We start from the raw sequence: 14148 nt of genomic DNA, 5'->3' as shown, positions 1-14148 counted from the left end.
TTTTTGCATCATTCTTTACCACGGCGTGTTTACGCATGCTATTGTATGTGGTTTAGAGTGGTTTTTAGCATGTTCTTGGAAATGACATATTTTGACATTTTTGCCTTACTATAGCCTTGCTTTTTCGGTAATTTTTTCAACATGCTATATTATGGCTTTTTTTGTCCGTTTTTGCATCATTCTTTGCCACGGCGTGTTTACGCATGCTATTTTATGTGGTTTAGAGTGGTTTTTAGCATTTTTTTGGAAATGACATATTTTGACATTTCTGCCTTACTATAGCCTTGCTTTTTCGGTCATTTTTTCAACATGCCATTTTTTGTTTTTTTTGTTCGTTTTTGCATCATTCTTTACCACGGCGTGTTTATGCATGCTGTTTTATGTGGTTTAGAGTGGTTTTTAGTGGTTTTTGGTAATGACATATTTTGACATTTTTGCCTTTTTCAACATGCTATATTTTGGGTTTTTTGTCCGTTTTTGAAACATTCTTTACCACTGCATGTTGAAAAACTGACCGAAAAAGCAAGGTTATAGTAAGGCAAAAATGTCAAAATATGTTCTTACCAAAAAAATGCTAAAAACCACTCTAAACCACATAAAATAGCATGCGTAAACACGCCGTGGCAAAAAATGATGCAAAAATGGCCAGAAAACCCATAATATAGCATGTTGAAAAAATGACAGACAAAGCAAGGCTATAGTAAGGCCATCCATCCATCCATTTTCTTACACTTATCCGGGGTCGGGTCGCGGGTGCAGCAGCCTAAGCAGGGAAGCCCAGACTTCCTTCTCTCCGGCCACTTCATCCAGCTCTTCCCGGGGGACCCGGATGACCAAGCTTCTCACCCTATCTCTAAGGGAGAGCCCAGCCACCCTATGGAGGAAACTCATTTCGGCCACTTGTACCTGCGATCTTGTTCTTTCGGTCACTACCCAAAGCGCGTGACCATAGGTGAGGGCAGGAACGAAGATCGACCGGTAAATCAAGAGCTTTGCCTTTCGGCTCAGCTCCCTCTTCACCACAACAAATCGGTGCAGAGTCCGCATTACTGCAGACGCTGCACCGATCCGCCTGTCGATCTCCCGTTCCATCCTTCCCTCACTCGTGAACAAGACCCCGAGGAACTTAAACTCCTCCACTTCGGGCAGGACTTCGTCCCCGATCCGGAGGGGGCACGCCACCCTTTTCCGGCTGAGAACCATGGCCTCGGATTTGAAGGTGCTGATTCTAATCCCAGCCGCTTCACACTTGGCTGCGAACCGATCCAGTGAGAGCGGAAGGTCACGGCCTGATGAAGCCAACAGGACCACATCATCTGCAAGAGACCCAATCCTGAGGTCACCAAACCGGACCCCCTCAACACCCTGGCTGTGCCTAGAAATTCTGTCCATAAAAGTTATGAACAGAATCGGTGACAAAGGGCAGCCCTGGCGGAGTCCAACCCTCACCGGAAACGAGTTCGACTTACTGCCGGCAAGGACCAAGCTCTGGCACCGGTCATACAGGGAACGGACAGCCCGTATCAAGGAGTCCGAAACCCCAAATTCCCGAAGAACCCCCCACAGGACTCCCCGAGGGACACAGTCGAATGCCTTCTCCAAGTCCACAAAGCACATGTGGACTGGTTGGGCAAACTCCGACGCACCCTCAAGGACCCTGCCAAGGGTCCAGAGCTGGTCCACAGTTCCACGACCGGGGCGAAAACCGCATTGCTCCTCCTGGATCCGGGGTTCGACCATCTGGCGGACCCTCCTCTCTAGTACCCCCGAATAGACCTTACCAGGGAGGCTTAGGAGTGTGATCCCCCTGTAGTTGGAACACACCCTCCGGTCCCCCTTCTTAAAAAGAGGGACCACCACCCCAGTCTGCCAGTCCAAGGGCACTGCCCCCGATGTCCACGCAATGTTGCAGAGTCGCGTTAGCCAGGACAGCCCCACAACATCCAGGGCCTTGAGGAACTTCGGGCAGACCTTGTCCACCCCCGGGGCCCTGCCACCGAGGAGTTTTTTGACCACCTCGGTAACCTCAGCCCCACAGATAGAGGAGCCCACCCCCGAGTCCCCAGGCCCTGCTTCCTCACTGGAAGGCGTGTCGGTGGGATTGAGGAGGTCTTCGAAGTATTCCTTCCACTGATCCACAACGTCCCGAGTCGAGGTCAGCAGTGCCCCGTCCCCACCATACACAGTGTTGACGGAGCAACGCTTCCCCCTCTTGAGACGCCGGATGGTGGTCCAGAACCTCTTCGAAGCCGTCCGGAAGTCGTTTTCCATGGCCTCGCCGAACTCCTCCCACGCCCAGGTTTTCGCCTCGGCGACCACCGCCGCCGCACTCCACTTGGCCTGTCGGTACCTGTGTGCTGCCTCCGGAGTCCCACAGGCAAAGAAGGCCCGATAGGACTCCTTCTTCAGCTTGACGGCACCCCTTACCGCCGGTGTCCACCAGCGGGTTCGGGTGTTGCCGCCCCGACAGGCACCGACCACCTACGGCCACAGCAACGGTCGGCCACCTCAGCAATGGAGGCACGGAACATGGCCCACTTGGACTCAGTGTCCCAAGTCTCCCCGGGACACGGTTGAAGCTCTCCCGGAGGTGGGAGTTGAAGCTCTTTCTGATGGGAGACTCTGCCAGACGTTCCCAGCAGACCCTCACAATGCATTTAGGTCTGCCAGGTCGGACCGGCGTCCTCCCCCACCATCGGAGCCAACTCACCACCACGTGGTGGTCGGTTGACAGCTCCGCCCCTCTCTTCACCCGAGTGTCCAAAACATACGGCTGCAAGTCCAACGATACAACTACAATGTCGATCATTGAACTGTGGCCTAGGGTGTCCTGATGCCAAGTGCGCATATGGACACCCTTATGCTTGAACATGGTGTCAGTTATGGACAATCTGTGGCGAGCACAGAAGTCCATTAACAAAACACCACTCAGGTTCAGATCAGGTGGGCCATTCCTCCCGATCATGCCCCTCCAGGTCTCACTGTCGTTGCCAACGTGAGCGTTGAAGTCCCCCAGCAGAACGAGGGAGTCCCCAGAAGGAGCACTCTCCAGCACCCCCTCTAAGGACTCCAAAAAGGGTGGATAATCTGAACTGCTGTTTGGACCATAGGCACAAACAACAGTCAGGATCCGTCCCCCCACCCAAAGGCGGAGGGAGGCTACCCTCTCATTCACCAGGGTAAACTCCAACGTACAGGCACCGAGCCGGGGGGCAATAAGTATTGCCACCCCTGCCCGGCGCCTCTCACCGGTGGCAACTCCAGAGTGGAAGAGAGTCCATCCCCTGTCGAGAAGAGAGGTTCCGGAGCCCAAGCCATGCGTCAAGGTGAGGCCGACTATATCTAGTCGGAACTTCTCAACTTCGCACACCAGCTCAGGCTCCTTCCCAGACCGCCAAGGTCCCCGTCTTTGGCTGCCACCCAGCTCACATGGCACCCGACCCCTACAGCCCCTGCTACGGGTGGTGAGCCCACGGGAAGGAGGTCCCATGTCACCTCTTCGGGCTGAAAGTAGTGTGCTGAGACACACCATAGCAAAAGACATTGCAAAAACAGCCAAAAACACCATAATATGCCATGTCGAAAAAACGAACTAAAACCTCACTGTATAGTTTGGCAAAAAAAATGCCAAAATACGACTTTCCCAAAAACAGCTGAAAACTGCATAAAATAGCGTGCAGAGAAATGCCATTGCATAGAATATTGCAAAAACTGCCAAAAATGCCATAATGTGGCACGTCAACAAGACAACTGAAAATGCCATAGTATGCCATGTTGAAAAATGACAAGTTATGACATGTCCCGAACACAGCTTAAAACCTCATAAAAAAGCATGTTGAGAAACACCATGGCATAGAATGTTGCAATGACAGAAAAAACACTTTAATATGGCATGTCGAAAAGCCACTGAAATTTCAAAATATGTCATGACCCAAAAACAGCTGAAAACTGCAAATTATAGTGTGCCTAGAAATGCCATAGCATGAAATGATGCAGAAATGGCCAAAAACACTGTAATATGGCCTGCTTAAATCTACCAAAATGTCAAAACATGACATTTCCCAAAAACAGCTGAAAACTGCATGAAATAGAGTGCCGTGACATGCCATGGCAATGAATGTTGCAAGAACAGCCAAAAACACCATAATATGGAATGTTGAAAAATCGACCAAAAATGCGATACAATATGTGCCGAAAAATGTCAAAATATGAATGTCCAAAAAAAGCTGAAAGCTGTATATAATAGCATGCCGAGAAATGCCATAGCATTGAATGTTGCAAAAACGGCCAAAAACACCATAACATGGCATGTCGAAAAACCACCACCTCAAAATGTGACGTCCCAAAAACAGCTGAAAACTGCATAAAATAGCGCACAGAGACACACCATAGCATAGAAGGTTGCATAAATGCCGAAAAACACCATAATATGGCATGTTGAAAAACCACCAAAATGTCAAAATATGACCTGTCCCAAAAACAGCTGAAAACCACAAAAAATAGTGTGCCGAGACACGCAAAGAATGCTGCAAAAACAGCAGACAAACACCATAATATGGCAACAGAAAACAGAAAATGCCATACTACAGTATGGCGAAAAATGTCAACATATGACATGTCCCAAAAACAGCTGAAAACCGCTTGAAATAGCATGCGCAGACTACCATAGCATAGGATATACTGAACAGCTATCTCTGAAAGGACACCAGGACCGACCAGCCTCCTCCTGGATCCATGGAACTGCACAGAAGTGACTGAACCAGATCCCCCTTTCTTCAGCCAGAAACCCAAAGAACTCTTCTCCCGTTCCTGGATTGGCAAGTAACATCTGGGAATAGCATTAGGACATAAGTACAGGCTGAGCAAGACTGTTTACTTTGTGTTTCATCATATCCATACCATGTATCGATGTAATGCTACTGAATGAGTTGTTGTGATCTCATTGTTGTTAGGTTATCGATTGGTTTGGATTTAGTTTGTTCATGCTTCACACAGACAGGGTCTGGCATGCAACTATACACCCTTTTACTAACCAAGGCACCTCATAAACATATTAGATCCATGCATACATTCAAAAACTGGCTCTCAACTGAAACACATAGAGAAGGAACTCAAAGTTCCCGCCTTTTCTTTGTGTCTTTGTCTGACCAACCACATGGTCGGCCTTCTCCGCTCTGCGGCCATCTTTGAAACTGGCATCTTGTTGCAGCTTCTGTTGTTAGTCAATTCACCTCTGCCTCTTGGTGCGTTCACGCTCACACAAACGCACATAGATAAAATGTATAAATGTATTTTGGAATCATACTTGCTGTTTGCTTAGTGTTGCACAAAAGTGAGTAAATCGGCAACTACTGTGTCAAGAGCGCCAAAATCCTTCACTCTTTAATCGGTGTGGTAATTTTGCATATAACAATTGATTTTTGATCAGAGTTCCAAATTGATAATTTAGTGTATTTTAAGACTGATTTTATTGATCGGCTGTCATTTTTCCATATTCCACAAATAAAAGCCATATTCTGCAGATAATCAACAATCATGTCCCAGCGGAAGCAGAGGCAAAAACTGCCATAAGACAACATGGAAGGAGATCAACGCAGACCATTGCAACATCTCGCAGACACTCATTAGCACCACCTTGAAAAAGTTGGAAAGAATGGGGGAGTTAATTTACATCTGGATGGATCAGTTTGGAGCAGTTGAGAGGAAGGGAAATACGTCGATGGTCCCCAATAAGACCAGGAGGCAGAAAGAAATAGATCACCTGCTCAGAGAGAAAAGGCAGCTGCGGAAACAATGGAAGAAGGCCACAGAGGAGGAGAAAGAAAACATAAACGTGTTGCAGGCAGAGGTCCGGAGTAGGCTTGCGACACTGAGGGGAGCTGAAAACCTGGCGGAGAAGCGCCGGAATAAGGAGCAAACAAGAACACGCTTCTACAAAGATCCCTTCAAGGGTCTCTTCACAAAGCAGAAGAGCGGAAGTCTCTCTGTGTCAAAGGCCAAACTCGAAAAACATCTGGAAAAGTTCTGCACAGAAAATAGACGCCACGAAGAGGTCGCCCCGCCACCTGACATCCCTCTCGCTTTCTCTCTCGCTCTCCTTTTGCGTACAGCCCATAACTTATCTTGACCCTCCCAGAGTCTTGGCAGCATGCCCCAGGGATATTAACAGCTAGTCCTATTTCACAGATGTGTTGTCCGAAATTGCCTAAAATATTTTTAGTATGGCATGTCGTCAAAAATGGCATTAAAACGTCATAATATAGTATGTCGTCAAAAGTGGCATGAAAAAATCCTAGTATGTCCTCCAAAATGGATATTGTCAACAAACAATATAAGGAAAACCTTTCATCGTACAGAATTTATATTTCTTTTTCAAATGTCATAGTATGTTCAAAACATGTTATTAAAAATATCACAGTCTAGTATTTTTAAAAATATATTAAAACCAGTCAAAGTATAGTATGCCACAAAATGTCGTAGTATAAATTATAAAAAAACAATAAAAATTTGAATAACGTCATTGTATAGTATCAAAAAGTATCATAATCCATGGCAGTGTATTATTTGTCAAAAAAGTAGTAGTATAGTAGTATGGTATGCCACAAAAAAACATTAAAATGTCATAGGATTGTATGCCATAGAAAAATATGTAGTATGTCTTTAAACATTTTATTAATATTGTGATCGTTTAGTATGCCAAAAAAAACCTAATGAAAATATAGCAGGGTAATATGTTCTGTCGTAATTCATGATGACATTGTTGATGAAATTTGCATGTCAAAATAATTTAATAAAATATGTCATAGTATGGTTTGTCATACAAATTTTATGGATAATGTTTTCGTGTTGCAATCCATGAAAATGTCATTATAGTACACCAGAAAAATATCTTTAAAACTCTCATAGTGTAGCATGCCATATTTAAAAAATATCATGAACAATGTCATAGTACAGTTTGCATTCAAAACCAAAAATCTGTGGTTAGGGTTAGTGCATGTGCGCTCAGCTCCACCATGACTGAGATACGTAAAACAGAAACAGTTCCAGAATAAAGGGCCTCAACTGTTGCTGCATTTATAATTTTTAAATACTTTCTAAGACCCATCATACTGTGTCTTTCTTAAATAACTTTACACAAGGGGGAAGGAACCATGATTATGGAGTCAAATTTAAGTCAGACAGGAAGTGGTTTTATTCCAGCACTGTCCAATCATGTTACTGCAGGTGAGCGTACTGTTTATCATTCCCTGCTTCATCCTGCAGGAACATTATACAATATTATGAACATTTGCTTTATCTATTGCCCTCCTTATCATCATCATCATCATTATAATCAACATCCTATGACACTGACACCATCATCAATCATCCTCATCATCACCAGCAGATAAATTGACATTCAAAAATGTAGAAATTCACCTCTGCAGGTCTCATATCATTGCTGCTGTGTTAATAAAATATATTCTTCGCCTTTTTTCTACAAATTTTACACACCATTATATCACCTGAAAAAGCCCTTCTGTGCATCTCCTTCTCCTCCCTTTGTCTAAATTTCACCGTGCACCTGTACAGTACAGTACAGTCTCTTCAAACGTCAGGCGAGAGCGATCTGCTCCAGGTTCAGACAGCAGGGGGCAATCTAACTCTGCAGACCTGTGATCACATGCTTCACACTCACCTGCGTCTGAACTACCTCTACCCTGAGAATACTAAGACAGAGAAAAGGAAAGTGGAGAGGGGTGAGAAACTAAGCTGACTGAACATCTGAATGGGTGGGATCAGGAATAAAGCGAGGTAGCAACTACTAAAGCCGAGGTCACACTACACAATTTTAACTCGGAGGCGCTCGGCGCAAATTGATTTTTCCGACTGTCGGGGAGGATTCGAGCAGGAATGGTCTCTCAAACATTGAAAAGATGTCCATGTTTGATTTGACCGGGAAACACTGAAATCTGAGAATGATCAAGCAACTTCCAGTGGCAGTTTACTGTAGGTTAAAAGGTATGGAAAATAGGAAGATAATTTAAAAAACAAAAAAAAACGTACACTGTTAAATAAGATTCAGATTTTGCTCCACGTTTAATATTTTTCTGTACAATTTGTTTGGTATGGTGGAGCAATAACTTTCTAATAAAATGAGCCTGCACCAATCTACATAAGCGTGCAATTACAAATTCAGCGTTTTCATATAAAATTCTTTGCCAGCTTTAAATTTTGTCAGTTTATCACTTAAAAATCTCTGTTGTAAACATAAACTGTGATTTCTGCACCACAGAGCATGAACTTTTACAAAACGTTAACTGACAAATTGCAGAATTACTGTAAGATTGATTGACGTGATGTGCGTAGAGCTGAAAACACGGGTTGCGTCAGCAGTGTCTACGGTTATGTTGATAATCAATTTTTAAGCCTCTTATATGTAAAGATTTGTGGCTTTTCCTTGTCTAACAGTGAGTTTAAAATTTGTATTATCGACTGAAACCGTTTATTGATTAATTGAGAGAAAAATCTGTAGATTAATCAATCAATAAAATAGTTTCTGTTTTTCACTGTGTCCATCTACATGAGCAGATCAGTCAGTCACTGAATCTGTGCTGCACCTTTCGCATAATTTTGTCTTGTACTCTGACCTGGGCTTGAGGTTCAGGGAAAGGATGAGAGTGCGGGCAGAAGAAGGAGCGCAAGCAAAGGGAGGGTTAATGTTTGAGTAAATATTGCAGGGGAGTGACTACTATGTCTGAACTAAAGCTAGGACTATGACAGAAGAAAAGGAAACATCTTCTTATGTGCATCTTGTGTGCAAATAGCACAAAGGTTAAGAGTCTTTGAACACACACACACACACACACACACTCACACACACACACACACACATACAGTCTGAAAGATTCCTGCTCAAACACCCTGTGAAAATCTTGTGATTGGACGGGACAAAGCGAGTGGCGGGGCCCAAAATAGGAAACGGGTATCCTTCCTGTTTTGGATTGTAGCTCCCGTCCCTCCCGTGTGCTCGGCAGCACGTCAGGCCTTCTCCTAGTGAACAAATAACCAATCCAGCGTCACTTATTGCTTAGTCATCCACAGAACTTCCCTCCGGTTGATTAGGAGAGAGAGTTGTGGCATCAAACGACAGAGTCCGTCTTCTGAGCTCAACACTGCTGTCCATCAACTGGGTTGCCATAGTAACTGGCTCCTCTCCTGGCGGCGGGCTCATCCTCTGCTTCCTGTTCCTGCCCGACACCGGAGACACTGATTGGCTGAGGCGGCTCCTGTGCTCCACGGGGCTCGGGGTAAGGTGTCTGCTTTTGTGTGAGGAGCTGGGAGGGAGCTGTGAGTGTGCGTGAACAGAACTGTTGATGCGGCTGACTTCCTCGTCGGCCTCATCTAACTGGGGGTCGGAGCTGGGGCCGGGGCTAGGCGCTCTGGAGCTACAGAGCGGCGCCGATAAGGTGGAATCACCGCTGAGGACCTTCAGACTAGATGGCCTCTGCAGGCTGACAGGCCTTTTCTCAACATCTGTTTCTGGCTGTGAGGCGCAGATGGCCTGCTCAGGTACATGTTCTTGCCCAGTGGTTTCGCTGTGGCTCCGGCTGTGGCTCCTGCATGAGATGACCCTCTGGGGGTGTGTACATTTCAGCGTGTGTACACTGGACGATCGCTGGCGTGGTGGTGTGGAAGAAACGGCTGGCACGGTGAGGTGAGGCTCTGCCAGATCGTCAGCTGAGCCGCTCTGATCCAGAGAGTCACAGCGCACAGCCTCCTGAAGACACAACACATACACAAACACAAACACACACAGAAGAACTCATCTTCATCTGTTAGGCTGAGCAAATAAAAGCATTTTAGAAATGTTGCACAGCATGATGGAAAAAATTAAAAAGATCAAAAAAAAAAAAACAAAAGCACAAAATGTGTTGTTAAAGAGATAGTTCAGGTTTTGTGAAGTGGTGTTGTATGGGATAGTTATCAGTATTTTACAGTAGCTGGCCCCTCTTTAGAGAAGCAGGCTGGAGACACGGAAGGTGAGCAATGTGCTGCTGGGGTTGAGGGTCAGCAACAAAAAGTGTTTTAGCCACCTAAAAAAAGTCTCCCCTAAAAAAATTTGTATCAGCTAAAGTGTACACAATGTACTATATTATATTTTATACTACACTTTATTTTCACTGCTTTACCTTTCCGTCAGGCAGACCATGTTGGCGGGGAAGCCGCTTCAGTCCACATCTACTCTCTCGTCAAAACCAACTGACTCCATTTAGAAAAACAGTCATTTTAGTTTACTAAAGATGGGAGCTGCAGGTCTACGCCTGCTTCAGTCAGTTTGTATTATTTTGTGACTTTGGTGAATACAACTAACCCTTAAACACACCAAAGTCACACAGTTACACAAACTAGAGATACCACCACACAGCTGTATGCCTCAGCTATCGCAGGCACGGAGGCATTAAAAACTCACTCATCGAGGCAGCAGTAGACCCGCAGCTCCTGTGTTCAACGATGTAAAATCACTGTTTCTCTCATCAGTCTTAAAGGGCGTGATGTAATGGCTTCTTTTTTCCTTTAGTAATCACTGTCTGATATCAGGGTGAAGCAGTAAAAATATCCTAAATACAGAACACACTTCGACTGATATTGATTTTTTTAGGTGGCAAAAATAAGTTTTATAGCTGACCTCTTTCAAAGCATTAGATCGGTTAGTTTCTGAATCAGACTCCAGCATGCTTCTCCAAACGGGGCATGTTGACTGACATCTGCTGTTTGTAATAACCGTCTATGGATAAGTACCCACTTCCAAAAATCTGAAATATCCATCTCAAGAACTAAAACTTTCAAAAACACTTGAAGAGAAGAAGAGGAGGTGATAATGACACACCTGTCTCCGTAACTGTCTGCTTGCAGTGCGGAAAGATGCTGGTCTCTTCAGGACTGAACTATCCGGAACGTATGAGGGACTCAGCTTGTTTCTGTCTAAACTGTCCTCAGGACTGAGCCACTGAGAGGGACGTCTGCTGGCACTGTGGGTGGGACTCAGTCTGAGGGAGGAATGTCTGTCCATGCTGTGGCTGGACATGAGTTTAGGTCTGTCTGTGTTGTGGTCTGGATTGTGCCTGTATCCATCCATACTGCGAGTAGAGCTGAGTCTGTGTCTGTTTATTCGTCGGGTCGGGCTGAACTTGTATCCGTCTATACTATGAGCCGAGCTGAGTCTGTGTCTGTTAAATCTGTGAGCAGGGCTGAACCTGTATCCCTCCATGCTGTCAGCTGGACCCAGTCTGTGCGGGGAGTATCTGTCGATGCTCTGAGAGGTGTTGAGGCAGATCTTTGGCCTCGAGCTGCGTCCAGTCCCCAGTGAAGCGTGGCTGATGGCCGGCAGCGCTCCAGGAACCTGCAGCAATGAGCCGCCCCCGCTGGAGCCCAGAGATGACATGGAGCCTGCAGAAAATAATGAGGTAAATGGACTTAGTGAAAGGAAAAACACAGAATAAGGTAGAGTTTTTCTAAAGAGAGGAGTGAAAACAAGAATTGTCTAGAGACTTTGGATGGATTTTGCTGCTGGAGTTGTTATTTAGGTGCCGGTAAAAAAACTTTTGTTGAAGAAAACTGATGGTGTCCAAATACACACCCTATACAATACTTTATATCCAACTTACAAGAGTGAGTTACTGGATCATTTGATGTCTTGTTTTAAAACTACTGCACAGATTCACTCACTCTTTTACCACCCAGAGACTCTTCTTTGCAGAGGTCAGTTTTTTGAGCGGATATATCCGTCTTATCTTAGGGAGCTATTTTTCTCTTTTTTTTCAAAGATTTTTTGGGTGGGTTTATTGCTTTTAATGGACGGGACAGTTTGAGAGTGAAAGGGAAACTTCCTCAAGGTGTTCTTAAGATATCACGCTCACAAGAACTAGATTGATGCAAGGTCAGGTGACCTTGACCTTTGACCACCGAAATCTCATCATTTATTTGTGGGGTTCAAGTCAAATTCCAATGTTTGTGCCAAATTAAAAAAAAAAAAAAATATTTTGAGGTATTCCTGAGATATCGAGAACAAGACAGATGCAAGAATGAGACAGATGCAAGTTCATTAAGTATTACAGCGAAACAGACAAACATGTTGCTGTTTTTTCGGTCTTTTTGTGGGATTCAAATAGTCCTAAATAAACAAGAAAACAAGAAGTCTAACAACACATCATTCTGTGTTTTATACCTATTGTTTTGATTGTTTGTGTTTTTATGTCATAAACTACCTACAGTGTGTCTTTGAAATTGTGAGTACTGATTTATATAATCTGTAAGACCTTTTGAGAGCTTTTCCCCTCTCTCTGTACATTACACGCTACATTTGTTTGTCATTTAGCTCATGCACATCAATAAAACTGAAAACTCAATGTTAGACTGTTTTGATTTGATGAATTAGCTGTTTTAAAGTACTCCCTGGTGTGATGTTACCAATTGAAAAAATTAGGGTGGGATTGGAGTAGCAGTCGTGGGCCCAGTGCTCTGTAGAATTACATTTGTTCTACCAATTTGCCACTTAAATTTAAAAAAGATCTCCCTCTTTAAGGTCTGTACTAACAGTGCCTCTTGTGCTGCATCACATCTCAACAGCCCTCTCTGCTATTTATGGAAGCAATAACCTTTACAGCAATCAGTTAGTGGTTATAGCACAGTGAGAACTGTTCCTTAATTTAATTGGATATAAACAACGAAATTACCTGAGTAGCTGTAGCTGGAGTACGCTTCATGGCAAATGGGTGGATAAGGGGAATATCTGAGTGGCTGAACGTGGCTGTCGCTGGGGAGAGACAGCATGCGTCCTATGCTCAGCAGGTTGCCATGGGAACAATCCTCATCCTCAACCTGCACCTGCCACATGAGATCATCACCGCTGCCATTATTGTCACCTCCACTTCTTTCCCCTTTCACACATGCAGAAGTTGGAAACACACGCTCCCTCCGTTACCTGAGCAGGCGTGTCCACATTTGGCACTAGGTCCCCGCCCACAGATGCATTATTGAGGCGCTGGTTGGCCTCCTCCCTTTCCCGCCTCTCCTCCATCTCCTCCAGCGCCGCTTCCTTGTTACTCTCCTCCAGGTGCTTCATCAGAACGGCAACGACCACGTTGACCAACACGAACTGAGCCGTTAGGACGAAGGTGACAAAGTAAATGGGAGAGATCAGGGGCAGGTAGGTGAGGCAGTGGCGTTCCTGTGGGCGACACTCTCGCAATGTGTCCTAGAGGGTGTTAGAAGAGGATACAGATTATGAAGCAATGAAAACTGACTAAATGGACCAGGGGATTTGTTATTCAAGTATATTAATGGACAAAATAGTATTTCCTCTCTGCTCCAACAGGGGGAGATGTGGATCTGAGTGTGAGCAGACCTTGAGCCTGTCACAGAAGAATAATACACTCTCCTAACCCTCTAATGTCAGCACCTCTTAGTCTGTCATAAAAACAGTGATCTTCTCTCTGCTTAATGCAACGCCTGTCTCATAACCGGAGCTTTGAGACACACACATATGCACAGAAACAAGCACAGACTTCCTCGTCTATCCATCCTCTTAAAAAACTCCCTCACAGCAGAGGAGAGGAAGAGAAATAACCTTCATAATCCCATTCCAGTTGTCCCCAGTCGACACCCTGAAGAGTGTGAGGAAAGCCATGCCGAAGTTGTCAAAGGTAGCGTGGCGACTAAGACCCTCACATGGGTTCTCCTCTGAACACTCTGAAAGAGGATGAAAAGAGGAGAGAGTATTAGAGGCAGTAAGTGTGAGAGAGGAAGGCGAGGGGAGAGAAGAAAGAGAGTTGTGTGTAGATTAGAGCACTCATTAGAGCACTGATTCTAAATTGACATAATTAATGTATATAACAACAAAATGTATGCATGTTACATAATCCACGGATATCTCACCAGAGTCAGCTGAGGCACACGCACACATCTGTGCCTCTGCATCGATTTATATGCATGCACACGCTCACATGCTCACTCGCACACACGCACTTGCATGCACGTACACGCACGCACACACTAACCCAGTTTTCCAAAGAGCTCAACTCCCAGAGCTGCATAGATGAAGAACAGCAACATGAAGAGCAGACCCAGATTCCCCACCTAGACAGACATATTACACGCACAAACAGA

General features: G+C 45.0%; 1 protein-coding gene across 3 annotated transcripts in view; it reads right to left on the bottom strand.

Annotated features, from left to right (window-relative positions):
* Positions 1-6659: 6659 nt before the first annotated feature.
* The window catches only part of LOC121941811 (voltage-dependent T-type calcium channel subunit alpha-1H-like), a 64474-nt gene continuing 56985 nt past the window's right edge, over positions 6660-14148 (bottom strand). Inside the window, exons 30-35 of one of the 3 annotated variants that reach the window (XM_088075848.1) lie at positions 14040-14118; positions 13610-13731; positions 12965-13237; positions 12717-12861; positions 10871-11430; positions 6660-9760 (exon numbers count right to left, since the gene is read on the bottom strand). In XM_088075848.1, the coding sequence (XP_087931974.1) occupies positions 9071-9760; positions 10871-11430; positions 12717-12861; positions 12965-13237; positions 13610-13731; positions 14040-14118 (1869 nt within the window). In that variant the 3' untranslated portion in view covers positions 6660-9070. Of the gene's footprint in view, positions 9761-10870; positions 11431-12716; positions 12868-12964; positions 13238-13609; positions 13732-14039; positions 14119-14148 lie in introns of all 3 variants that reach the window. The other 2 variants (XM_088075847.1, XM_088075849.1) reach the window with 2 other exon arrangements.

The sequence above is a fragment of the Plectropomus leopardus genome, chromosome 3 (genome assembly GCF_026936395.1).
Source record: "Plectropomus leopardus strain MGB_pleo_1.0 chromosome 3, ASM2693639v1, whole genome shotgun sequence".
Lineage (NCBI taxonomy): Eukaryota > Metazoa > Chordata > Actinopteri > Perciformes > Serranidae > Plectropomus > Plectropomus leopardus.
Note: the sequence above shows the minus strand (reverse complement) of the source record. Positions and strands in the feature narration are given on the sequence as shown.